General features: G+C 50.5%; 12 protein-coding genes across 12 annotated transcripts; 5 read left to right on the forward strand and 7 right to left on the reverse strand.

Moving 5' to 3' along the window:
* Positions 1 to 259: 259 nt before the first annotated feature.
* On the forward strand, positions 260 to 1,362 carry COCCADRAFT_38078 (uncharacterized protein; the record flags this gene model as incomplete). The annotated part of the gene is made up of 4 exons (XM_007715599.1): positions 260 to 617; positions 669 to 867; positions 915 to 1,027; positions 1,088 to 1,362. 4 exons carry the CDS (start codon positions 260 to 262, stop codon positions 1,360 to 1,362), a joined length of 945 nt encoding a protein of 314 aa, XP_007713789.1.
* A 1,083-nt stretch (positions 1,363 to 2,445) lies between these two features.
* Positions 2,446 to 3,560, reverse strand: COCCADRAFT_100043 (uncharacterized protein; the record flags this gene model as incomplete). Its single annotated transcript, XM_007715600.1, has 5 exons — positions 2,446 to 2,586; positions 2,646 to 2,761; positions 2,813 to 2,916; positions 2,970 to 3,159; positions 3,212 to 3,560. The coding sequence occupies 5 exons, from the start codon at positions 3,558 to 3,560 to the stop codon at positions 2,446 to 2,448; spliced, it is 900 nt and encodes a 299-aa protein (XP_007713790.1).
* Positions 3,561 to 4,568: 1,008 nt separating this feature from the next.
* On the forward strand, positions 4,569 to 4,745 carry COCCADRAFT_100100 (uncharacterized protein; the record flags this gene model as incomplete). The annotated part of the gene is made up of 1 exon (XM_007715601.1): positions 4,569 to 4,745. A coding segment is annotated over one exon (177 nt), but the record flags the coding sequence as incomplete, so codon positions are not given.
* Positions 4,746 to 5,168: 423 nt separating this feature from the next.
* On the reverse strand, positions 5,169 to 5,994 carry COCCADRAFT_100038 (uncharacterized protein; the record flags this gene model as incomplete). Its single annotated transcript, XM_007715602.1, has 3 exons — positions 5,169 to 5,309; positions 5,365 to 5,619; positions 5,674 to 5,994. 3 exons carry the CDS (start codon positions 5,992 to 5,994, stop codon positions 5,169 to 5,171), a joined length of 717 nt encoding a protein of 238 aa, XP_007713792.1.
* A 1,164-nt stretch (positions 5,995 to 7,158) lies between these two features.
* COCCADRAFT_38081 (uncharacterized protein) lies at positions 7,159 to 8,562 on the reverse strand (the record flags this gene model as incomplete). The annotated part of the gene is made up of 3 exons (XM_007715603.1): positions 7,159 to 7,514; positions 7,579 to 7,930; positions 7,984 to 8,562. The coding sequence occupies 3 exons, from the start codon at positions 8,560 to 8,562 to the stop codon at positions 7,159 to 7,161; spliced, it is 1,287 nt and encodes a 428-aa protein (XP_007713793.1).
* Positions 8,563 to 8,988: 426 nt separating this feature from the next.
* COCCADRAFT_100069 (uncharacterized protein) lies at positions 8,989 to 11,004 on the reverse strand (the record flags this gene model as incomplete). Its single annotated transcript, XM_007715604.1, has 1 exon — positions 8,989 to 11,004. One exon carries the CDS (start codon positions 11,002 to 11,004, stop codon positions 8,989 to 8,991), a length of 2,016 nt encoding a protein of 671 aa, XP_007713794.1.
* A 557-nt stretch (positions 11,005 to 11,561) lies between these two features.
* COCCADRAFT_100052 (uncharacterized protein) lies at positions 11,562 to 12,710 on the forward strand (the record flags this gene model as incomplete). The annotated part of the gene is made up of 3 exons (XM_007715605.1): positions 11,562 to 11,666; positions 11,725 to 12,437; positions 12,494 to 12,710. 3 exons carry the CDS (start codon positions 11,562 to 11,564, stop codon positions 12,708 to 12,710), a joined length of 1,035 nt encoding a protein of 344 aa, XP_007713795.1.
* A 647-nt stretch (positions 12,711 to 13,357) lies between these two features.
* COCCADRAFT_38084 (uncharacterized protein) lies at positions 13,358 to 13,895 on the reverse strand (the record flags this gene model as incomplete). The annotated part of the gene is made up of 2 exons (XM_007715606.1): positions 13,358 to 13,776; positions 13,838 to 13,895. 2 exons carry the CDS (start codon positions 13,893 to 13,895, stop codon positions 13,358 to 13,360), a joined length of 477 nt encoding a protein of 158 aa, XP_007713796.1.
* A 517-nt stretch (positions 13,896 to 14,412) lies between these two features.
* Positions 14,413 to 14,619, forward strand: COCCADRAFT_51142 (uncharacterized protein; the record flags this gene model as incomplete). Its single annotated transcript, XM_007715607.1, has 1 exon — positions 14,413 to 14,619. A coding segment is annotated over one exon (207 nt), but the record flags the coding sequence as incomplete, so codon positions are not given.
* A 915-nt stretch (positions 14,620 to 15,534) lies between these two features.
* Positions 15,535 to 17,373, reverse strand: COCCADRAFT_100037 (uncharacterized protein; the record flags this gene model as incomplete). Its single annotated transcript, XM_007715608.1, has 1 exon — positions 15,535 to 17,373. One exon carries the CDS (start codon positions 17,371 to 17,373, stop codon positions 15,535 to 15,537), a length of 1,839 nt encoding a protein of 612 aa, XP_007713798.1.
* A 1,951-nt stretch (positions 17,374 to 19,324) lies between these two features.
* COCCADRAFT_100060 (uncharacterized protein) lies at positions 19,325 to 20,317 on the reverse strand (the record flags this gene model as incomplete). The annotated part of the gene is made up of 2 exons (XM_007715609.1): positions 19,325 to 20,124; positions 20,206 to 20,317. 2 exons carry the CDS (start codon positions 20,315 to 20,317, stop codon positions 19,325 to 19,327), a joined length of 912 nt encoding a protein of 303 aa, XP_007713799.1.
* A 3,534-nt stretch (positions 20,318 to 23,851) lies between these two features.
* Positions 23,852 to 24,766, forward strand: COCCADRAFT_27477 (uncharacterized protein; the record flags this gene model as incomplete). The annotated part of the gene is made up of 1 exon (XM_007715580.1): positions 23,852 to 24,766. The coding sequence occupies one exon, from the start codon at positions 23,852 to 23,854 to the stop codon at positions 24,764 to 24,766; it is 915 nt and encodes a 304-aa protein (XP_007713770.1).
* Between the last annotated feature and the right edge of the window lie 518 nt (positions 24,767 to 25,284).

Consider the following 25,284-nt stretch of genomic DNA (forward strand, 5'->3'; position numbering starts at 1 on the left):
GTGTCGGTCACTTGTATTGGTAACTGGACTCTGTCTCCAATATAAGCAAGCGCGGCGGTGGTGCATTGTCGTGCAGCCCAAGAATAGCAGTCACGACTAGCAACTACACGTCCTCACCTTCACTTCACACTGCTCACTCTCGACACTGCTGTAACACATACACACACAATCTCGCCACGTCCACTATACTTCGCTTTATATCTCACTGTCTTTCTCCATCTAACTCTGACGTATAAGTACGTCGTTTCCTCATAAAACCATGGCCATTACACGAGAAAACCCCCGAATCGAAGTTCACGTCGAATGCAACGGGGCACGACTACAAGAGTTTGACGATGACGATGGCAATACAACCACCACTACTGTCACCAAATACGTCGAAGCAAAATCTGGCGCAGAATTTGCAGTCCAAGTTGAAGTCCATCAACCATTCCCTCGCTACGCTATGATTGTCAAGCTCTACATAGACGGCAACTCCGTTCGTTCGCGCATCATCGGCGATCACCAATATCAGAGTGCAAAAGGGAGCGTGAAGCGGGTGTTCAACACTACTGTTACAAAGATTGCGGACGGACAACGCACATTGCAAAAGTTTTGCTTCTCCGAGCTTCAGATTCGTGAGATACCTGCCGCCGGTTGAGCTGTGTCTGCTAACAAATGTAATTTAGAAGAATCATATGATTATAATCTAGGAGACGGTCTCATCAAGGACCTGGAATCGATTGGTGTCATCACCCTCAAAGCTTATTACATTGAAAATCTCCGAGAAGTGCGCTCCAACAGGAAATATATCGAAAAGAAGCAAACTGGTGTCGGTCCAATCCCAGAAAAGGCATTGAAAGGGCAGGCTTTAACACACTGGGCAGGGTATGTCCCTTTGGTCTTTATAAAACCTATATTGATTCTTGATACAGGCTAGGCACGGAAGTCAAAGAGCCCTATATAAGCTCGAGCCACACAGACTTCGATTATGTCAATCTACAGCGACTACCATTTGCCATCTTCAACTTTAAGTACCGCTCGAGAGGTATATATCGCTTTCATCTAGACTTTCTTCTTGGCGTACACTTTGGCCAACAGGTTATAGCTGCCCTTCAGTCGCTACTCGTCATCCGGCGGAGCCCGTCTCCTCAACTCACTCAAGCCAAAGACAACGAGACGCATCCGGTCAACTCACCAGGGTCGAAACAGAACAGTCTCCTGACAAAAGTAAAGAAAGAACCAGGTCTCAAACGCGAGTACCCGGTTATCCTTGGAGGTAGCGAGGACGACGGTGATGTATCATTTGTATCTGCAGCAAAGCGCCCACGGCCCAACATCACCATCAACGAGAATGGATGCGAGATTATCGATCTTACGTAGAGCATAATTAGGTACCATGGCGCGATGATGGCGGTCGCAGAGCACTGCTTTCATACATCCCGTCCTCGCCATGTGGCTTATCAATGGCCTCTTTACGAGCTTAAAAGTTGCGCTCATCACCTGCCAGGGAACCAAGTGGCACGTTTGTAATCGTTATGCTCTATTGTAGTTTCTTTTAAATACAGTCTATATAATTACCTGCAGAAACCAATTGACACTCCCCATTAGCAACTCCAGCCCTGAAGTTAGTGGCAAGTCCACGAACATTGTTGTTCGACAACCAAATTATAAACAGCTACTCACTCCCTCAACCAAGAATCCAGGCGGTTGACTCATCATCACTAAACCAAATTATCCAGCTCTCAAAGCGAGTATAAAACCAGCTATCCCTCCTGCCTATGCATTTCATTCCTCAAGGCGCCTTAACTCGTAACAAGATGCCCGACCGATGATGAGAGTTTGTCGCTGATAAGTATCAAGCCGACAAGTCAAGCTGAGGTCTGCGACGAAGAGAGATAGCCTGTAGATTGCCAAACTTATAGCTGCGAGCAGTGAGAAAGCAACTGGTTATGGTATTTATCTTTTCTTTCATGCAATGGTATCCAGGCAGGCCAAAGTAGTGTCTCCTTTAATCTAACAGAATGAAATCAAAACCAGAACAATGTGAGCTTGTTTAAGATGATCTTGTAGCGGATAGGTGGGGTAGAGAGTTTGCTATTTTTGAAAAAAAATAAAATTTATCCATCTCTATTCCTTTGCAAAAGTCTCGTTTGCGGTTGGCTAAAATTGTTTTGGCGATCATCTCATCGAATTCGAGGGACGATGCGAATTCGGTCAGCTGCAATGTGTTCCTTACACTTCCAACGACCGCAGTCACTTGTAGAGATTTATGTGAGTTGTTTACATTTGGAATTTTCTATTTTGGGTGTAAATACTTGAGGGAACATATCACTTAAAGTATGCCTAGCATAAAAGACATGTCCTCCCAGTCATCGACATAGCGTGTTCGTACCAGCAGAACACAGTGCGAGCCTCCTTCTTCACTCCACATATGACCACCTTTTTTTCGCATATACAGCGCTCTCACTCCAGTACAATGATCTCATCCTTATCGGTGGGTAAGCATCGACGCTTTGCACTCCTTTCCTCCACTAGTTTGACCTCGGAGTCCTCGACATTCTCGGTACGGTGTCGTTTCATTACCGGCTTTTCTTCTTTCCCTGGCTGCATACAATTTGTTAGTCATGATTTTGCAAGTTCTGCTGACACAGGAAATTCGTTACGTGATAATCATCCAGCGGCTGAGCCTTGTTCACCATTGAAAGTGGGCTGGCGGAGCCCTTCTCTAAGGTCGCAGAATTTTGAAGCGGAGGGAGTATATGGAGCGACCGGAGAGCAGCTATGATGTGATTTTGTTAGGCTTTGTCTTTTCTGGACCAGTGTCGCATACCTTCAGAGCGATATTTGAATCGAATAACAGCAAATGGGCGGTCTCCATCGACATGATCGGCTTCCACCCACGTAACTGGTGCAATGCGTTCGAATGGGTCGAGTCTATTCGGCCAGTTAGCAGAATCGAGAAAGAGAGAAGTTACTTGGAGTTGTACTGTGTTTTGAGCGACACTGCCGAGCCTTTCAGTGCCTTTTCTGGAACCTTATCATACTCGTGTATAGTTGGAGCCTTCTTGCCTGCACTTGAGACACGGATGTTGGTGATACGATAGAAGGACACCGATATGTCGCCTGTGCCTGCTAGCTGGTTCTGTACCGCTGTGTTTACTGTCTCCGTCTCTTCGTCTGTGAGGAACTTTATTGGGCCAGTCTGAAGAGATGGAGGGATCAAGCTTACGTGTGTCCAGAGTGGCAAACCGAAATCGCTGCCCGATGAAGAGATTTCCAATATGGGCACTGCTGGCACATGCATACCTTGATACCCCATGAAGACGGCCGACATAGTTATCATGGATGTACTTGCGCATGCTGACCCCGTCAATGCTGACCTCTGCTTTGATGCCGTACTCCATGAATAAGCTCGGAGGGATGAAGTACTGGACGCCAAACTGCTCGCCTGCTTCTGACTGGATGTAGACTGTTCTGGTTTTAGAGCGTGCATCTTCGCCGTCGTCGTACTCTGTCAGCCGGCACCCGTCAACAGTGACTTCAGCATATAAGCCGGGATAGGCAATGCTGGGCGCCATTTCGCAGTGTTGAATGGAAATGGGAGCTTCTGAGAGGTCGAGAATTGGAATGTGGAGGCATGTAGTGCGCAAGGTGTTTTCCTTGTGATGGGCAGGAGCGGCCTCAGTGTGTAAACAAACAGCTGTGTGGTCCATGTGTTGAAGGCAGTCACTATACAACTAACATCACTGAGCTCCTTCATCCTCATCATTCATGCCTAGATGCTATTGACCCATCACGATTCACTCATCACTGATGATAGTTATATCCGCATGAGTTTTGGATGTTAGGTAAATACTCCACATCGCTTGTCATACAAAGCCGTCTTGTCTTCTAAAAGGTTTATGGCGATATCACGACAAACGACGATAATCGAGGCTGATGTAAAAAGAGCACATACATCCGCAACTATCATGCAGACATGGAAAACCCTCCTTCATTCCTAATAACAAGCATACAAAATATCAAAGACTACAGGCCGCTACTCCCACTATTAGTCTCTCTATGGCAAGCCTTACAAAGCCACTCGAAGAAATTTCCACATACGGACTGAAATTCCTAGAACCATTTATCCGCTCCCATACACCACCATAACCATTCAACCTCTCTCCTCCGACTACAAAAATTCCCCAATCTCACATAATCCCGACAATATCACCTCAGCACCCTAAAGCGACTACCCAACTTCCCCCAAACCCATCCATCCCTAAACCCAACTACTCTCCGTCTTACCCGCCTACCATCTCAACATCTCCCCTCTAACTCACACCTCCTACCCTTCCCACTCTCACTCCCATTCCAACCTCCTCACACCTCAAGCCAATGACGTCCCTCCTATGACGTCTGCCAAGCCGCCCTCTCCAATCCCCCCCCCTTTTTTAGGAGGTTTTGGTGCGTGGACAAGTGTGAGTGGGAAGCTACTAAACTACGCCCAAGCGCGCATTTTTTAACTTCCTCGTATTCGCCGCGGAAACCAAGAAAAGAGATGCGTTAAACTGGGTTAGCGTTGGTGAGTGCGGCAAGGAAGTGGGATGGGGAATTTTTTTTCCAAGGCAGAAACAAGTAGATGCAGAGATGGGGATGGGTGGTCATGGGAATTGTGGATTTCAGCCATGTACGTGTGTGTGTGGACGCCACGATGGGAGATTGACGTCGGGGATGGACAGGCGGGATGGGATCTACATTGCGGGTGTGGGGAAAGGTAGGTATGCGATGTGAAGGTGTCATGGTATTGTCGGGATTTCCAGCATGATTCTGACATGGAACTACACTTTTGCAGGGGAGGGGGGAGGAGCTAAACGTCTAGTTTATTCAATTAAAGTTTGTTTAGAACCAGAAAGAAAGATTGACAGGCATGTATCTTCTGCCAACTTCCATCGTAGCACACGCTTTCATCATGCCATTATCATGCGCTTTAAAATTTTCGTTACGCCGTACGTGTGCGTGTATCGCAAGTGGCCCACTTGTGAGGGAAGGAGGGGATGCTAACGCCCAAAGTTGATGCAGTGTCGTGCAATGCATATGCATGCTAAGAACAAAAACAAACGCCAAGAATGATGTGGTGCAAGGAAATTCGTTGACTGCGTGGGAAATCATGTGTCGTCTATAGTCCGGGAAATCTGCTCGCTTCAAATCTTCTCCGTCTGGGCTCCTTGTCCCATTAGTCTAGTCTCTCTGCTGGTTCGACGCAGGTAAGCCTGGAGAGAGAACATGGATAGCACAGTAAGCCCTAGAAGTACCAAGATGATTTGCATCCACTTGACTACAGTCTACTCTGATGTTAGCAAAAAAGCATTTCACAACATGTGATGATAAGGAACTTACAGCTTCGTTGCAAGCAACGCTAGCATTCTGCTTATCCTGACCAGTGACAAATCCGGGTTGAAATCGGCATGCAGCCATTTCTCGGGTGCAGTAGACGTTGGTATTCATTTTTCCACCCATCATCAGTCGCTCCTGAGTGCATCCCCATTGGTCGTTGCCCAGTTTCGTGTAGTGCAGTGCAAGCGAGACGATGGCCATGACCGCTCCAGCAAGGGACATGAAGACAAGACTGAGTATCCAGAACCGGCGTACAGTCTAGGTGTGAAAGTTAGATTTCTGATGTTTCCGTGTAAGAACTGAGACACCAACCGAGTTAATCAAGGCGTCCATTCCTGGTTTTCGCAGAGTGCTCCATGCGATAATGGCGATAACGGCCGCGGCCAAGTTCAGGCATCCCGATACAATTGTCGCATCAGTATCCGCGTCGGTAAAATACACAATTGTCGCATCCGTCACAAACTGCCTCGCTCGCTCATCGAAGTCAGAGGTGGTAACGAGAACGCCTCGCGGTACAACCCAGTCGGTTAGGATCCAGTAGTGCGTTGTCAAAGCCACCGAAACCACAGATGTGAGTAGGTAGAGTATCGACGGTACCAAAGCCAACTTGAGAATAACGTCGAATCGCAACATGTTGGCGTATGTGCGCAAGAATCGGACCTGGCACAGGACGTGCAGGCAACGATAGCAATGCAGAAGAGTAATCCAGGCTCCAGGGTGTCAAAAAAGAAGGCAGGTATGTACTGGAGGCACGGGTACCACGTCGCTAAAATAAGAGCGACAGGCTCGACTCGGGTTTCCTGCTCGCAGCCATATCGACGCCCAAAAACGGAGAACAGAAAAGCTTGTCTAGGGCTCGGCACACCGCCACGATCCGCTCATTGAGGTACTTGGCCGTGTCAGCACAGTGTAGCGCTACACTGGAACCATGAGTATTCCGGACGGGCGCGAGCCATTGGACATGGCCAAGAAGGGATGAGGCGTACGCTTGGCGAGACGTGTTTCGCGCCTATCTTGCGGGTGGAGTCTGGCGTTAAACAGAGCGCCCCAGCCACTCCGACGTGGCCCTTCACCGCACACCCGGCAAATTCAACCCCGGCCCCTCGATGCTTCAGCGTGGAGTCATAAAATGGGGATGTCGAAAAGGTCTTATCAGGGGTCTCTGTTGGCAGCGTGTGAGTGGTAAGGTCGTGGAGTTGGTGGCTAAGTTTGGTTGGCAACAGAACGTCACGATACCCCGCGAAGGAAGGAGCCGGAACCACCGTGCAAATATTGCCAAGTCCTACGGACCGCTCAGGTTCTGCCGTTTATCCCGGCACGATTCGCCTTTTGGCATACACATACGTCTAGATCACGATGCTGGGTGGGCAAGCGACGCAGGTACAATGGCTGTGTGGGGGACTTGGACATGACTAGATCGCCTTGGGTGCGCCATGTGCCTTGATTTCTCTCCCAGCTATTCACCATTTTTTCATGACGATATCCCCGCATACCCTCATCCCTTGCGGGACACTGGCTTCCATGAGATCATGTTCAACACGACCTGCACCCGTTCGTGCCGTGGGTGCGCTTGGCTTGATACAGCCATCCGCCCCGGCCATCGCGGTATGTATAATACGAGCAGATAAACACTTATGCAGGTAGTGAGTACATTTTCTAGCCTAGTTAAAAGCCTCATGCACGTCTTAGTCAGTATTGGTGATTGCTCTTATTAGAAAGCAGCCCAGCCACCATAATTTCTGGAATATGTATTTCCCGTCGGACGAATCTTCAAGTCCGTCATATTGCCTTGTCGCATCAGAAGCCAAAGTTCATGACATCTTCCTCGGACTTCGTTGCCCAAGTCCCACCATGGAAGATATGCTCCCGCACCACGTGCTTCCCATCGGCACTCTTTTTTACAATATGCGATGAGTTCGTACCATCAGACTCTCCGATTCTCTCAAGGCTGCCATCGAGTTCTGCTAGTTCACGAGGTACTACCTCCGCAGCTGAACCAGGGCCAGCTGGCGTGGGATCGACATAGAGGACGAGATATGGAAGAGAAGCGGTACTGTGCCGAAAGACTCTGATCTTTGAAATGAATCGATTGCCACCGAGTTGTTTCTTGTGCTGTAAGAGGAAGTATCCGGCCCATCGTCCAATCGGTGACCCTAGTCCATCAGTCAGCATTAAAACCCAACTGTCAATCACTTTAGTACTACATGAACTACTAACCCAAGATTGCTCTGCCCCCAACCGTATCCATGGTAAAGTCACTGCCTGGCCAGACTTTGGTCTCACTCTGAGGAGGCTGCAGTGTTCCAAGCGCTGTTCTGATCATATCTCGAGAAGTTGGGTTCATAATCTGTGTCACAAGGAGGTACTTGACATCAGCAATGTTGGAGGCACCAGCTCGGTTCCAGACAGCCCATGCTATATCCGAGGGTGTACCAATATGAGGTAGCTCTTCGGGGAGTGGTTTTCGGAACCAGGTGAACTTTTCGGCGCAGAAACTCAAGCTCATGATGTTCATGAGGACGACGAGTCCGTTTGGATTAACAGCGAACTCGTATGTAGCACCTGTTGCCTGCATTAAATATCGGTCAGCAATATTCTTGTCGAATAGTGTGACCTGCAAACACTTGCCCTATACTCCTTACCGCACACATAGTAGTACTGGTTTGACTCAAGAGGGAGAGAACCATCCGGGAGCCTTTTGATAGCAGGACCGTCACGATGATTGATCTTGAAACATTTGTTCGGCCCACCGTCTTTCTCTGCCTTGGTGTCCAAGCCTAGCTCATCAAAGGCAGGCTTGATACCATGATACGCGTCAAAGTCACACTCTTTTTCAACCTCTTTCCTCAACTTCTCGCTGTCGTCGAAGCCCCACCTTGCCAGATCCTCCCGCCCATCACCATCAAAGGGACTTTGACATGTCTCTTGAAAGTTGGGAAAGTCCTTGAAGAACCATCGGGCGATGCTGTCTTTGGACTTCATGGCCGCATCGAGCGTACGTCCGATTTCAGCAGACTTTTCGAACTTGGTTGGTTCGGCAAAAGTATGAGCTTTGGAGGAAGAGTCTGAGTTAATAGAGGCAGCATCGGCGAGAGTGAAGTCGACATGGGTGACGTGTTCAGGTGATGGGCGTGGACACACTACCACGCGAGCGCTGGCGAGAGTGGCTACCAATACAGCAAAGACGAATTGGAGCTTCATCTTAAAGTAGAAGGAAGAGAGTAGGCCGATTCTCCTGCTACTTGAAAGTTGACTCGTTTATAGAGTAGTGGTTGGAGGAAAGATGGATCTGCTTAAGTACCTACAGACTTGGCTGGGTGAAAGTGAAGGTAAAGCAGGAGCGAGTGGTCAATGTGGAAATCACGCTTCAGCAGCTGCAAACGGCCAGGTGATTTTGAGATCACGATCAAACGAAGCTTTCATTACGTTTCCACAGACAGGTGTCACGCTCAGGCGAAGCACGCGTCTTGGATTCATTTAGATAGGCAGCATAGACGCAGGAAGCGGTAGTGATTGCGTTGAAGAAATCGTATATTCAGCGTGCATTCACTACATCCAACCAATAAGACTGTTGATGCTAGGTGAGCGAACTCCAAGTGTGCCCCTTCTATTTTAGATCATACATGTTTATACAAAGTCAAATACATCACCCCTGTCTGCAATCATCTTGCCCACTCTCTTTGTGCCAACAATCCTTTCCAACTCCATCTTTTCCCATTTTGAAAAACACACCCTGACACTAACTTCTGCTCTACTAATTTCGGCCCGTTCCAGAGTCTTGCCAATAAAGCCTACCACTTCGTCATAGAATATGGGGTTCTCCGGCACACCATAGAACACAACCCGTTTGACACCCCGAATCTTGTAGCGGTGAAAATGGTGCGCACGACCCGTGTACAGCAACAGTGAGTGCTTTCCGTTCATAAAGTGTGAGCGGGCTTTGCGCACATCGGTCACATCGGTATATTCGCTGATTGAAGCATATGAAAAGTCCGAGTCGACGAGCGAGTTGCGCACGCGGACAAAGTCCAGGTAGGATGGAATGAAGATCAAAACACCCAAACCACCCTCTGGCGGCCTCGGCATGCGGTTGATCGATGGTAGGATGGATGTGTTGAAGTATTTAAAGCGCGCGTCTGGATCGGTAAGATGGGACGGTGAGTCGAAACGCACGAACGTCTGCTTTACGCCGTACGACATTGTTTCTATCAGACCGTCTGTGTTATCGGCAGTGTATTTTAAGCGCCCGGCTACATTGCGCATATGCTTGTTGTACAGAGTGTTGATCTTTGGTGTCAGGAACGCGGAGAGCACAATGGTCTGTCGAATATGTGGTGCGTGTCCGTCTAGATACCACGAACGCACCCGTGAAAAGTCGCAGCCGTGAGAATCCTTTGGCTGGAGATTCAGGTGCTCAAAGACGAACTCTGTGTGGTCCCAGTTTTGCATGAGGGTAGCATCCGCTTGCTCCATAACTACCATCTCGATGGATGATAGGAAGTCGTAGTCCCGCTTCTTGGGGTCACCAGACTCGATTGCTCGACGCAGACCGAGAGTAGAAGCAAAGATGATGTCGGAGTTGTAGAAAGTTGAGAACAACTTCAGTGTCTTACGTGTTAGCTTGACGCCGATGCGGAACTCGTTTTCGTCGTTGCCTTCGAATAGTTGGCGGAAATCTGCGGGCTTGTCGTCCGAAAATTTGTCTTCTGGCAGTGAAAAACTGTCGAGAAATCGCTTCTTGTTTTCTTGCTGTTCAAAGTCGTAGAGTTTGGTGATGGAATCCAAGATGCGTACACAAGCCTGCTTGGTCTCAAGAAGGAACAGTATCTTGGGACGCGTAAAGCCCTGGTCGCGATATTCGGCATCGTCGTCGTCGCCTGCAGCTGCCAACTTTGCGTTGTTCTTAAGCACTCGGTCGCGGGTCATGAGAATATGATTCAGCGCATGCAGACAGGTGATGTCTCGAAGGCGGTTAGCGTTTTGTACCGTTCGCGCGCCGAACAGCAGGTCTTGGTAGCCGAACAGGGACGGTGCAATGGTTTGTTCGACTGGGTCAAAGTCTCCGACTTTCTTTTGCGCATTCTCCACCAGTCGAGCCTTTAATTGTACATCGCGAGTGCTCTTCACTCTCCTTGAGGGTGGCTGGACCTCGTCGCTCGGGACTTGGAGAATGCCAAAACCCTTTGCACTGCCTGATGCCGTGCGCAGTTTATGCGATGACCATTGGTTCGCCGCTATCCGTTTCAGCCGTGCTGCCAGTTCGTTCTCGTCTGGATTTGCAAAGTGTTTCTCGTAGGCCTTCTCCAGCTCTTGTTCTTTGGTATCATCTCCGTCTGCTTGGTCGTCGTCGGAATCGCCTTGCTCTACCTCGTCCTCACGGTCATTCGCATTGGCTTCAGCGTCTTCCAGTTGATCGGTGTCTTTGGCAACGGCCTGTTCTGGCTCGTGATCGTGCTCAAGCTTCCGCCTCTTTTTCCGGGGTTCATCTGAGCCAGTATCGCGGGCGGAGAAAGATTGGAGGAGAGCTGCGTAGGCGTTGGCGGCTGGCTGAGCCTCTTCCTCCTCCTCGCCGTCATCGTCTGCGGAAGCACCACTGTCGGAGCCTTCGGATTCGCTTTGTTCAGAGTCGGATGGTGCACGCATGTTGACATTCCTTCATTTGACGGTTAGCATGTAGACGACCCTCTCTGTAACTAATATCCGTACTCACGAATCTTCGACCTCGTCGGCGGTCCTTGCAGCAGCGAACCCCCCTCTACTACCGCCTCTTCCCCTTCCTCTTGCGCCACCTCTACCTCGTCCTCTGCCCCGGAAACCACCACGGCCTCTGACGGGCGCCATAGTCGCTATGCGCGCGATTGTCGGATGCGCCTGGTTATAAGGATGGAGTCGATGACGCAGAGTTTTTTGAATGGATCCAGGATATACACCTACTTGGTGTCCCCAAAGTACTGCTGGTGTCGCGCAGCAATTAAATTTTCCGAGTCGCTATAGCGCGTCAGTTAGATGCGCCTGTAGTTCAAGGGTCCCACCAGAAAATATATCGACATGGCCCGTGCAAGCGAACTGCCGCACCTGCCCAGATTTCGTGAAGAATATCGACGTGCCCCACCAACCACATTGTCATCTTTGATAGCCGCCAGCGCCTCAACACCACGACTACGTCCACGATCACCGCCGCCCAGACGACAATCGCTACCATGGCCGAGAACGACTCTTTCCTCCATCTCGCGCGTCCCCTCGGCCCTGCGCCTCTGGGTGCCCAGCCATCGACTGCCCCGCTGAACGTCGCCATCCAGCCCCAGGTATGCGACCATTGCAGTGAGAGGCTGCCAGCTTCGCTCTCTGACCCGCTGTGAACAGGCCGTCTTCTCAATCCTCGACCACGCCCTCCGCCGCCCCGCCGACCAGGAACGCGTCATTGGTACCCTTCTCGGCACCCGCAGCGAAGACGGCACTGAGATTGAGATCCGCAACTGCTATGCTGTCCCCCACACCGAGACGGCCGAGCAGGTCGAGGTCGACATGGACTACCAAAAGCAAATGCTTGCTCTTCACCTCCGCGCCAACCCCCGCGAAGTCCTCGTCGGCTGGTACGCAACCAGCAGCGACCTCAACACCTTCTCTGCTCTCATCCAGAACTTCTACAGCCAGCAGGGCGACGGAACATGGCCACACCCCGCTGTCCACCTGACTGTCTCAACTGTTCCCGGCCAGGATATCGAGTCCAAGACATACATCTCGGCACCCATTGGCGTCACTGCCGAGCGCGCAGCCGACTCTTGCCTGTTCATCCCAGTGCCCCACGAGATCAAGTACGGCGAGGCCGAGAGGTCGGGTCTGGAGCTCATCTCATCCGCAAAGGACAGCGAGGACCGGTCACAAGAGGTTATGACCGACCTGGATTCATTGGAGCGCGCCATCCAACATGTTCTTGACATGCTTGAGCGCGTGTCCACCTACGTTAACAATGTTTTGGACGAAGAGGCCGAGCCTTCATCCGCACTGGGCCAGTTCCTGATGAACGCACTCAGCTTAGCACCCAAGGTTGAGCCTGCTGACATTGAGCGCGACTTGTACGTTGAGACACAGTTTTTCTTAAATGGTATCTGGCTTTGCTAACATGTAGCAGCAACGCACACATCCAGGATGTCCTTGTGGTATCATACCTCGCAAACACAATCCGCACACAAATCGACCTCTCCAACCGCCTGGCAACAGCAGCGCTGACCATGGGTGGTGGTGATGTTCTTGGCGGCGAAGGCAAGAAAGATGGCGAAAACAGAGGCAAGGGAGGTGACCGACGAGGCGGAGGCAAGGGCAGGCAGCAGAGGGAACAAGAGGCATGAGCGTGCCTAAAAAAGGGATACATTGCAAGGAGTTTGGCGTTTGGCTAACGCGTTATTCTAGACGGAGTCAAGCCTCTAGCAACAAAGGGCGTGGGAATGCCCGTTTCTAAATGGTTGATAGATTCAGCATCGAGAATGCGGGCGGATCTTGGAGACGTGGAAACTTTCGTGGATTCAAGGCATGAATGGCAGCCATGACAAATGATGATGATGACGACCACGAAAGATGTTTTGGGTGGTCGAGCTGCAGGCTTGCTTGCTCCCTGTTCAAACAGAAAAAAAAGCCTTTTGCCTAGTAAAAGCGCTGTATACCTAGTAGTTTTATTTGACGCGGCTGCGGTGGTTAGAATTATCACTACGCTGAGGCGTATGTTGGAACGTGGAATGCCAGATATTTTGACCTGCTGAATTACTTGCATTGCGAATATGACGTCTGATGAGTATTGTATCTGCTGTATGTATGAATAAGTGTCTATTTGGCAACAATAACCAGATTACGAATTGGTAATGATTCAATTTCCATTCTTTGGGGGTATTATCCTTATTTCCTTGTACTTGACTATCCATGCATACCATTAACGCACAATCTCCCATTCCCTCTCTCTCTCTCTCCCTCTCCCTCCCTCGTTTGCAGTAAACAATCGTCCTCACGCAGCCTTCCCCTCTTCCCCCTCCCTCTTCTTCTTCTTCTTCTTCCTCCTCCTCTCCTCCTCCCCCTCCTCCTTCCTTCCCTTGCCCTCTCCATCTTCCTTGGCCTCGACCCTCTCCGCCACCCTCTCCCTATCCGCCAGCACAGCCCCCTCATCCGTATCAAACGCCTTCCTCTTCCTCTTCAACTCCTTATCCGTCTCCAGCATCTCGCTCACCCTGCCCAACTTACCCGTATCCCTGCGTAGCATAAACTTGAAATCGTCGAGTTTGATTTTCGCGCGCCGCGCGTGGTGTGCGACCGACGCGGCTTCGTGGCAGGTTTCGATGATGTAGTCTGTTATTATTTCGTCGAGCACGCGGACGGTTTCGGGGAGCGGGTAGTCGTTGTCGCCGAAGGCGAGGAGGAAGGCTTCTACTGTTGTTGTTTTTTCGTGTTAGAGTGGATATGTGTGGGAAGGGAGTGGGGGAAGATGTACAGTCTTGGGTAGGGAATTGCTGGCCTTTTTGGCGCAGACGCATACGCGGTTCTGTCATGTTTTTTGCGGCCAAGTCGCGCGCGCGAAAGGTTGTCGACGACCACTCCAACTGCGACGGCGGCGGTAAGTGGATGAGTTTTTTTCGTATCTAGCGCGTCGGAATACTACTGTATATTTTTTTTATCCCCGCGTTTCAAGTGATAAAGTTGCGTACAACTATCACCGCAATGTAACAGGTTGTTCAGTCGTCGCAATCAAACGCAGCCCAGACCTGCAATGACGATCCCCAAAGGGCGGGTCAGCGCCGCGCACTGGCCCCCTCCGTCACTCCGTCCGCTCACCCAACATTGTGTTTAAACCTGTGTTATATGCAATAAGGTTACTGCGTTAATTCCGGACTTCACCTTCATACTAGGCATCCCCCCAACACCTTTTTCCCTTTCTCTCTTTCTCTCTCTCTCTCTCTCTCTCTCTCACCACAAACTCCCTCCTCAAGCATCGAACAACCATGGTACCTTCCCCTCCCCTTCTCCCTCATATCCTCCCTTTCCTCAAGTTGACACAACCCCACACAGACTGCCCTCTTCAACTTCCAATCCCTCCTCCTCGTCATCCTCCTCACAATCTGCACTTCGACATACGCGCACTCGGTGTTCCCCGGTATAATCGATCGAAACAAGGAAAATTGGATTGTGTCGCCGTTGTGGAAGGCGGCGAGGGTTGGCGAGAGGTTGAGTCCGTATGTTAGTATTGCGTGTGTGGTTATGGCTGTGAGTTTTTTTTTCTTTCTTTCCTTGCTTTCTTTACTTGTTCGTTTTTTTGCGGCATGGTTTTGGGGAGGAGAGGGAGGGGTGCGAGTGTTTAAGAGGGAGAGTTCAAATGACTGACGGAGAAACAGGCGCTCGAGTTTATGGGATGAAAAGGTGGGAAATGTGGGATTTTCTCTGTGAAGGAGGTTAAAGAGCGGGAACTGTGCCATGTTTAAACAGCAGGATGGTAGCCACCATGGGCGTTTTTGAAAGCGAGGCGTTATGGGGTAATGTTTTGATATAATATCCAAGAGCATATCGTGGCATCATCTCTACCAAACACATGTCATCTCTCACACCAACACCAACGCCAACACAAAAACTCAAATCACAAACACTTCAAGAAAAAAACAAGTCTAAAGTGCAGAGCGTCATGAGATTAAAATATATACAGGGCAAGCGAGATTTCACTCTCGCAGACTTTTGCTGACCCGTTTGAAAGCCAACCGTGTATTTGGGGAGCACAAAAGCAAGAAAAAGTGTACCAGCACCCCGAAATCCATCTAAACCACCCCAGTAGCAAGTTTCCAACCAAAGAAGACCAATTGTTCCATACAGGGGATGATAATACACGACGTTTCCAGCGCCTTAACTCAACACCTCTGGAGGCGCGCGTGAGATGAGATGTCTGACTGATTTTGTTGAATCATGAGAACAAAACATAAAAAGACAGAGAGCAATACAAAAAAAGACGAAAAGCAGAACAATTCCACTGTCCTGACCAGCGGACCTCCATGTCCATTGCTGGCACCCGTGTATAATGAAGAAAAAGAGAGGGAAAAAGAGAAGAATAACATCGTTCAAGGACATGGGCATTATTGGGGGGAAAGGGGGTGAGGGGCATGGAAACATTAACAGGATAAGCCGGACCTAACTCGCTCGTCCTGCTTAATGCTCACGACTGCCCTCACCCTTTTCAAAACACCCGTGCAGTCCTTGCCGAGAGCCCCTACGTTCTTGCACACCTTCAACGTCGCTCGAGTCCTCGACCATGACGTGAGTGTCAAGAGCAAGGTCAGGTTGGCTGTGCGCATCATCCGCATCGTCGTCATCATCGTCATCATGATCGCTGACTAGACCCGGGTTAGACTCGACTGTGTGAGGGCTGAGGTCTACGGGCGAGCGTGGCATGTCATCGTGTCCTTGAGGCTTGATGGGAGATGGGAGAGACATGGGAAGGCGTGCATGGCTTGGATGAGAACCTTTCTTACTGCCAGCCCTTGGCGGAGTTTTGCTTGCAGGAGCACTAGCAGGAAGACGGGCCAGGTGGGGAGCAACGGTTGTTACCGGCGTCGGCGCAACACTAGTATCTGCACTGTCGTCATCCGAGGTGTCTATCGCATCCAGATCAATCTTGGACCGGGCCGTCTCAAGCATCTCCTTGAAGTCACCTTGAGCACCGCTGTTTTGGAAACGGGCTGCCAGGTAAGGGGTTGACGATGTCTTGATGAAGCTAGGAGGCGGGGCAGATTTGGACTCGTTGGATGATGGAGTTTTCAGCTGGCGATGCACCTGTGGAGCGTGTGCAGCGGGTACAGCCTGAGACGCGAGCGGGTGAACAATACCAGAAGTAGCCGGGGTAGGAAAGGAGACTGCCGGCGTTGCTGCAGGCATGCTGGCAGGTTCACTCGCAGTAACAGGATTGGTGCTGTCGTTGGACTCGACAGGTACACCGCAGGCAATGGCTGCAGCATCGTGGCTCTTGAAGACTTGGTTGTGCTTGATACGACAGTGGTTGAGGAAACCCTGGGTGTTTGAAAAGTTGCTATGTCCGCACTGAGCACAGTAGAGGCGGACCCACTGACCGTCGGTAGATCGCTTGTGCAATAGAGGATCTATCTTTGGCGCTGGTGCTGGAGTTTCACCAAGAGGGGTGAGCTTCAACATTCCAGTCGAAGTTCGCGACGTGCGGCCTCTGTGAGCTGAGCCGTAGTCAGCAAAACTGCCGCGCGTCGTCCTGCCCTCACCAGTGCCGAAGTAACCTTGAGCCTGCTGGGCGAGTGCACGCTCAGAGACGGGATCAAACTTGACGTCCGAGATGAGCCATTTTGCGTAGTGGCGAGTGTAAGGGCCGTCAGTGACTCCCCAAGGCGCAGCATACTGTGGCTGAGTGTAGCCTGCGCTGGGCTGCAGAGACGGACCTACGCCGAGGCTGACGTTGACATCAAGACCCTCTGTGCCTGGGAAGGGAATGATGGAGCAGCGCCTGAGTTGCTCTAGAGAGACTTGGCATTTGGCTAGCTCCTGTTCAATCAAGCGGAGTTCGTTGTGCTTGAGCAAAATCTCGTAGTTGATTTGGGCCTCAATAGCTTGCTGCACAGGGGTTAAACCAGAGTCCATGGAGGTGGTGGTAGTGGATGCAGGCGTGGCGGTGGAGGTTGGTTGAGCAGGCCGTTGCGGAGGGGCTGAGGGCTTGCTCTTGCTCTCCTTTGTTGCAGGCAGCGCCTTTGGTCTGGCGTCGGCAACGTGGGCAGCAGCAGAGGCAGCAGCAGGTGCAGTTTGCACCGACGGCTTCATGTCACCGTGAGCATCTTTCCACTTCTTTACTACATGCGCGTGGTGCGCGGGCGAAGGCTCAGGACTGTCTGTCCTCTTCCGCTTGATCTTGCTCATAAAGGCTGGCATGTCGACGACGGGCAGCGGCCTCTGCTTGTGCAGGGCAGACTTTTCCATGATTTTGTCGCCAGGCGACTCGTTACACCATGGGAGGCGGAACATGGACTGCATTGTGAGAGAGGAGAGAGCCTAAAAGCAACAGAGGTCATCTGTCGTTGTGAGGGGCGTGTGCATCCAAGTCGGGGAGCTAGTGGAGCTGCGAGATGACGTTGCAGCAGTGGCAGCAGCGAGCGCGCAAGTCGGAGGCAGCACTTGCGCAGGAAAGACGGGGGATATTAAAAGGGGTTACGGGGATTTGAACAGTGTGCGAAGGAGTGCAGGAAGAGAAGCAACCAGCAGTTAAGCCGTTGCGATGATGACGTGGAGGGCAAGAGGCGCGCTGATCGGGCCACTTGATAAGGAAGAAAACAGGCGCACCAGCACGACAAGTCTGGGGGGAGCGGGCAGCAGAAGCCGTGGATCCAGGAGGCGTCGGGGGGGATTACAGAGGGTGAGTGCTACAAGAAGCCGTGGTGAGGCGTTGTGGTGGTGATGGTGGGGGGGAAGGGGGGAGAAAGGGCGAGAAGGGGGTTGTGGTGGGGAGGGGGGGGTTGAGGGTGAGGTGCCAGGCGGCGATGATGTTGTGATGAAGGGCGACAGTGACAACGAAGGTCTGGGGGGGCAGAGGGAGGGCGGCGGCGGCGAAGGCAGACACGGACACACAGACACAGACACGACGGGGCAAGCAATGAGAGCGTTTCCGCAGGTATGGGCTGCACCAAGCGGCACTAGCAGGGGTGCCCCGGCTCGAGCGCCCATTTGGGGCCTGGCGCGGAAGTCGCAGTCGCTGTGGTCTCAGAAAAGCAGGCAATCCGGTGATAGCAAAACGCAGGCGCAAAAAGAACAAAGTAAAAAAGGCTGGCGACGCTGGCGACGCTGGCCACTCGACCACGCCTCCCCGCTGCCTCACTGGCGGCCGCTGCACGCCCACTAGGCATTTACTTTTGCGCCCCCCAGTCCGCGCTCCCCCGATATAAGTACTACTTACATGGGCCAAATAGATGGAGCGAGCGAGCGAGTGCGAGGGATCCACGGCCAAGTCGCTCACCGAGCCAAGGGCGCGCGTCGGCTGAGTCGCTGCCAGCAAACGTCCAACGACTCAAGTTGCGTCTCAGCACCGTCATGTCATGGCCCGCGGGACTTTATTGCAGTATGCGCTGACATGTGCTTTCTATGTGCATCTACTGTGTGTGTGTGTGTGTGTGTGTGTGTGTGTGTGTGTGTGTATGTACTTACCAGCTCGCTACCGACAGCCTTCTCTGCTTACCATCTGCATCCTAGACGGAAGTGTCGGATCGCCAGTGGATCGGCAGGGTGCACTGTTTGGGAGACGATACATCTGTTTAGTTGCCCGAGAAACAGGGCGCAGCATGGTGCCAGGGCTGCAGGCTCAGTCTGAGTCCGGTGAGGCCTACTATACCATCTACACAATAGCATCTAGTACTCGTACACCTACCTCGTCTACTGCTACTATACAAGGCCCGCTCCATGGTGTTGGTGCCGCTGCTGGTACTGGTACTGGTCCTCTCCACACAACCACCCGCCCTAGCCTGAAACACCCTCAACACCATCACATCTGCTCTGCCTATCACCACAATGCCGCGCGTCATGTGATTGTCCTGCCCCCCCCTCCCCTCATCCATCATGCATCATGCAAAAGCAGCAGCAAACGACATGGAAATTAACATTGCAGCATGTGCATATAGAGTTTGTACTTAAAATCTATCTTCACATAAACGGCTGACTGTGTGCTGGGCAGAATTTGTCGTGCCAACCCGACATGGGCCATGGCGATGGCGAGGGCATCCATCACGACAAGCCGATCGCGGCTCTCGGGGCGGCGGCTGTTTCTCCGCCTCCGGTTTGACCCGTGCATGGACCGTCACAACATCCGTCCCGGCAACCGCTCCCAATCAACACCGCCACACAACACACACACACCCCCCCACCGAAAATAGTCAACAACAAAATAACATCATTACAATTGCATAGTATCTACAGTAAGAACATCCAACATCCCCCCTCAAGCACTGCTCCCCACCGCCCGTGCCATGGCGCTCTGCACAAACCCCCGCATGCCTGGTGATGTCGTCGATGCTGCAGCCCTCGGCGCCTCTGCGGTATCTATCACGATTTCCCCATACTGCGCATCCTGATGATCCTTCCCCAGACTCGGTCTGCCTGCCAAATTCTTAAACGGACACGACCCCGCCGCCATGTCGGCCTCTTCAATCTCACTCTCACGCTCACCACTACCTTCACGCAAGACAGGTTTGCCGTGCAGATAGCCTTCAGGCTCAACCTCGGGCACCAATCGCTCCTCTGCAAACTCGTCGCCGTCGCGAACATACCACTTGGCAAACAGATCGTTCTGGATCCAAATCACCTTGCTCAGCGCCTTGACAAGCGCAATCTTGCGCTCCATCTTCAGCCGTGGGTGCGACAGCACCGCTTCTGTAATAATGTCCTGAACAAACGACAGCGTCACGCCAATGTGCACGTATTCGACGTGCAGCGGATGCGCCCGCCCTTGCCCCACGTGCATCATGCCTACTTTGTCCAGGTACTCCCAAAACTCCATGGTCGACGGGTCGCTGCACAGCTTGTTTAGGTAGCCCCGCAGGAACATTTTGCGGTACAGAATCTGCGGAGAGTTCTCGTCGAGGTTGCTGACGTCTACGCGCCCCTGGTACGATGTCGATCGCGTTTCAAACGCCCGTGCTGTGATGTCGTACTGCAGAAGCTTCTTGTACACAATGTTGACTACCGCGGGGATGAGCGCTTTGATGTACTTGGCCCCGCTCGTCAGTGCTTCCATGTCGCCTGCATTTTTTTTTCAAAGTTAGTCTTTTGCTTCCCAAAGTATAACTTTGTTTTTTTGTTGGGGACAGAGTTTAAGCGTACGTGAACTAAAGTCGAGAAACGAATGGAGGTATTGTATCCGTGCCTCGAGACTGGTATAAAGCTCCCTCCGATCTATATGCTGCATCGGCCGATGATTCTGTAGTGTCGCCATCTCTGTAGTATGTGTGTGTGTGTATGTTGTTTGGAAAATTCAAACTCTGTCGTTGGCTCCTCTTATGGTTTCCACTCCTTGTTTGTTGCGAACAGAATTCCTATCCCTAGTGTAATAGTCGTGTGTGTGTCTGTTCCCGAGTTTTCAATCTCTCTTCAAAAAAAAGTTTGTCGAATCCACACGTTCTCTCTCTCTCTCTCTCTTTATAATCTAATGAAACAAACCGAAAAAAAAAATTGACGACAAGATTCGCCCTTCTTAACTCTATATACCTCACAACATTTCCCCACACAGCCAAGATCCCATATCCCAACTACCGGGCGAAAACAAACCCGTCCCACATAACTAACAGATAAGGTCCGTGCGCAGCACCGTAAGGCTTAGCCCATGGTGGTGTGTCCATCTTGCATCGTAAGATGGCGTGACGCTCGTCTTTGCATCTCACCACTTAACCCACGTACTAACGTATTTTCTTTGCTCTGTATGAGACATACGCGCTTTTTTCGCATTTTCCCGCCCCATCGTCGTCATCATCATCATCATCATTCTTCGTATCACATCATAATACGATCACTTTTTTCTTAAAAAAAAAACCACACACTCAATCACGACAAATATTGGTAATTAAGAAGATTTAAAGGCTGGGAGGGGGTTTTCCTTGCCATGGCGCAAAGCGAGAGCAAAAGGTGTAGTACTTGGGTAAATATGGGAACTCGCTCATCCGAGTACTATAGCTAGACACCCCCCCAACCCCCTCTCCACCCCCCTTTTTTTTTCTTAAAGCAAAACGGGGTATAAGCAACCGTGTTTGGGGTTGGATTGTCGCTATAAGATGCGGTAATACTAGGGAAGAGGGTAAGTTTTAGCGAGAGCGGAAAGTAAATGTTGGGTTTGCAAGGGGGGGGGGGGGGGGGAAGCAGCTAGATGGTGTATAAGTGATGGTTGTTAAGTTTCAGAATAGTGTACTATATTTTTCGGCGCGGAGGTTTGGGACTGGGCAGGGGCCGGATGCGAGGGTTGAGATGGTGATGGGATGGGCATGGCCCCTTCGTGGTTTGGGGTTGTGGGCAGGGATGGTCCCGGGGAATGGGGTTGGCAGGGGGGGAAGGAGGGAAAGTGGATGTGGTTTGTGTATGGGGGACCCCCATTGATCGCTTAGGATTATATGGAGATGATTGTTGCATGAATTATATGCTTATCGTGTTTTTTTTTCTAGAAGGGATTGTTTGGTTCCTTGGTATGGGTTTTTTGTGTTGAGGCTGCAGGCAGGGTGATGCAGGTACGCTCGTCTACTGTGATTTGTAGGGGACGGATGGTATTCGTGGTTTGAAAGGATAGTTTCGTAATCAGTGGTTCGATACATCCATCGGTCTGCTTTCTTGTAGAATTCAGCAGAGATTTTGACCCTTGATCTGCTGATACTTACAGAAGGACAATTGCTTGGTTCTTACCCAACTGATCAGCTTCTCGCCATTGTTTATCGCCATTGTGGTTCAAGACTCTCACATGTGCAGTTTGCAGGTTCAGGCTCATGTGGCAGAATCACGCGAAGAATTAAGTTTGTAGTGACGCTGATCCACCGGCTATATCTGAAGTCATCACAGGATAATACTTGCTTAAAAATCACCTCTTGACATCATGCATGTCATATGACTGTCGGTATAAGAGGATCCATCAAAGCCCTAAGCAGGTTTACCTATGTCAACTATTCGTTTTCTGTTGCGGCTCTCATCATAATTCCATCGTCCTAAATCCTCCTCCTTATCCTTTTCTTCTAACTCTGACTTTCATCTTTTATCATTCATCGCGGCAACCCTTGATTTAACATTTGACTACCTTATTTATCTTAATCCTGTTACTTCTGTCTAGTACTAACGTATTCTTAGTTGCGCTATACATTTCTACCGACAATCGTCGATATATTTGACCGTGCAAGTGTCGTCCATGACGCTACTGTATTTGAATCTCTGTGCAATTTGGCGCATTACTCTACATGTAAGCAACACGCGCATTGCTTAATTATTATGCGCCACACATAAGCCCTAGCCGTGTGTGGTTCGTGGGACATTTATCGGCTGCTTACATACCGTAAAAGGTATACATATCGTGCTCGAAGATGATCAGATACAACGATCGGAGTATTTGATCCATCGCTCCTCCGGTAGTCCAAATGGAAAAGAGCAGCTTGTTGCTGGCACTAAAGAAAGTCATACCGAATATTGAATAGATCTTGCTGCACCTGCTCTCACAGCACGGAAGCCTTTGCTGCACAATGTAATGTGTATTGCTATGTGAAATCATCTCGCTTGTGGCTTATGTTAACGTCCAGGGTAAATGTTCTTGCCAATTTGGTGCATCAAGAGGTAGACCATGATCTTAAGAGGGCATGTAGTAAGCCCCCTGAAGTAGGTGAGTGGAAGATACAAATATATAAAGACGCAAGTATGGACGCGACTAACGATCTCATCTACGTTTGATCCTACACCTTTTGAGAAATTCTGAATGGCCAACCTAAAGATTCACCACATAACCCCAACGCAATGCATCCATGGATCCTTCTTCTATCCCTAGCCACTGTCTCAACTGCTAGTGTGTGTGGGTTTCGAGCGAGCACCGTGACTGGGAAGTGCAACAGATCTGGTCATTGCTCCTTCCCAGCGTTAAATTGTTCACCTGGAACCCAAGAGACAATCGCTAATGCAGGTCCTGCCCGTTGCAGCAGCAATAATCAATGTGTAATAGAAGTGAGTTCTCATTTTTCTCTATTATTCTCGAAAAAAAGACGCACTACTAACACCACTACAACAGCGATGTTGCTGTTCACAAGGCGGCTGCTAGGTTCTATGCAGATATCGAAAAGAAATTGTTGACGCGCATGTTGGGAAGTCAGACCGTTAGACTTGAACCGTTACTATGAGCGCTAGTAGCTCAAGTAGGGCTACGGAGTGCCCCATACACTATTGCGTTTTAGCAGTCGCCGAGCAGCAAATCGCAGATTCCTTGGCAAATGATATATCTTATCACCAGACCTACTCGCATCCAGTATGTCTCTGCTCCTTTACTCAATAACCCATGCTTTGCGCATTGCCTTGACACGAACCCAAAGGCGTGTATGGTTGCATGCTAGATTCAGATATCTCCCTTGTTGTAAGGAATAATTCCAAGGTCTCCTGCTACCCATAAAATAGAGACTTTGTAGTCAATTTGATCATATGTGTTCGTGATAGAGGTCCAGCCACGAGAGACGATAAATTGGCTCCGAAATCTGACAGGATCATAGTACATGTCAGAATAACTTCCATCTCATACATGGAGGTAAGGAAAAGACACTGAATTCATATGGTGCTGCAGAAACATAAGCATCACTTTAACTAATTCAAATAAAATACCGTATCTATGCGTCGATAGCCGCCGCCCCGAATTCGGACTACGTCAACCCACGAGTACAGTACATACATCTGAGCCATTGAGCCCCAAACATTCGACGATACCACAAGAATCTCTATATCCCAATCCAGCAAATCCCTCACAAACATGACCATAACCAACGTCGCCCTCATTGGCGGAACAGGCACCCTCGGCGCGCCCGTCCTGCGCGCCCTCCAAGCCTCAGAATTCTCCCTCTACGTCCTCAACCGCCAGACCTCCAGATCCGTCTACCCAAAAACAAACGTCATCACCGTCCCCGACGACCTAGACGTCGATGCCGTCGCCAAAGCGCTACGCAGCAAAAACATCGACGCCTTGATCATCACCATTGCGGGGAGCCACGTGGAATCGCAAAAGAAGCTCATCGATGCGGCCTTCAAAGCAGGCGTCAAGCGCGTCATGCCCGCCGAATTCGGGAGCTGCGATTCCGCCGACGAAAAGACAAACGAGATTCTGCCCTTGATGAAGGGCAAGAAGGTCGTTAGAGACTACCTCATCTCGCTGCAGGACCAACAGCGCGAACCCGGTATGGGTAACCTGACTTGGACAAGTCTCATCACTGGCCACTTTTTCGACTGGGGTATGACATGCGGCTTGCTAAAATTCGACGTCAAGACCCGCAAGGCGTATCTACTTGATGGCGGCAACATCAAGTTTTCCGCATCCAATGTCGATTTCATAGGCAAGGCGGTGGTTAGAGTTTTGGAAAAGGAGGAGCAGACTAAGAATAAGCTGCTGTATGTGCATAGTCACCGTGTGACGCAGCTGGAGGTGCTGGAGGCGCTGGAGAAGGCGACGGGAGAGAAGTTTGAGCGGGTTGAGCAGAAGAGTGAGGAGGAGTTGGAGGTTTGTAGGCCGAAGATGTTGGAGGGGGACATGGAGGCGAGGGAGGAGGTTGTGGCTGTTTGGGGGGTTGTTGCTGCGGATTGGAAGGAGAGGGAAGGGTTTGCGAACGAGTTGCTTGGGCTGGAAGAGGAGGATTTGGATGAGGTAGTGAAGAGGGTTGTTTCGAACCTGTGAGAGGGTGTATGGTGACTCTGGTTTCGGATAGTAGGGCAGGCTATGGCCCGTTGTCTGTTATTGTCGGGATTTGGCGGTGCATATAGCCTGCCTTTTGATTTGTCTCGGCCACCCCAGCGATACTCATCTACTTCGACTTCTTAGACTATAGAGAAGATGAACGCATCCCACTTGCACTAAACTATAGCTATGGCACCGAATAATGGAGAGCTGTGGTATCCACCCCTGAATGGTTCTATGGAATGAAGTATTGTTTGTTTCCCCACTAGGTTGGTAACTGGATCGCCACCTTCGGGATTGTTTTTTTACGATTTACTCTGCGAATACTGACCCAAATAGGAAATTCGACAGATCATTTTAGAGCCCTTAATAAGGAATATACTTTACTAGCAGAAAAATCTCCTATAACGTGGTTCACAAGCGAGTCGGCCACCCAAGCGAGTCGGCCACTTTACACTAGCGCGTCAACTTCAAGTTATTACAACAGACTTTTATCATAGTTAATAAACTATTACAAT

Source organism: Bipolaris zeicola, assembly GCF_000523435.1.
Source record: "Bipolaris zeicola 26-R-13 unplaced genomic scaffold scaffold_110, whole genome shotgun sequence".
Classification (NCBI taxonomy): Eukaryota; Fungi; Ascomycota; class Dothideomycetes; order Pleosporales; family Pleosporaceae; genus Bipolaris; species Bipolaris zeicola.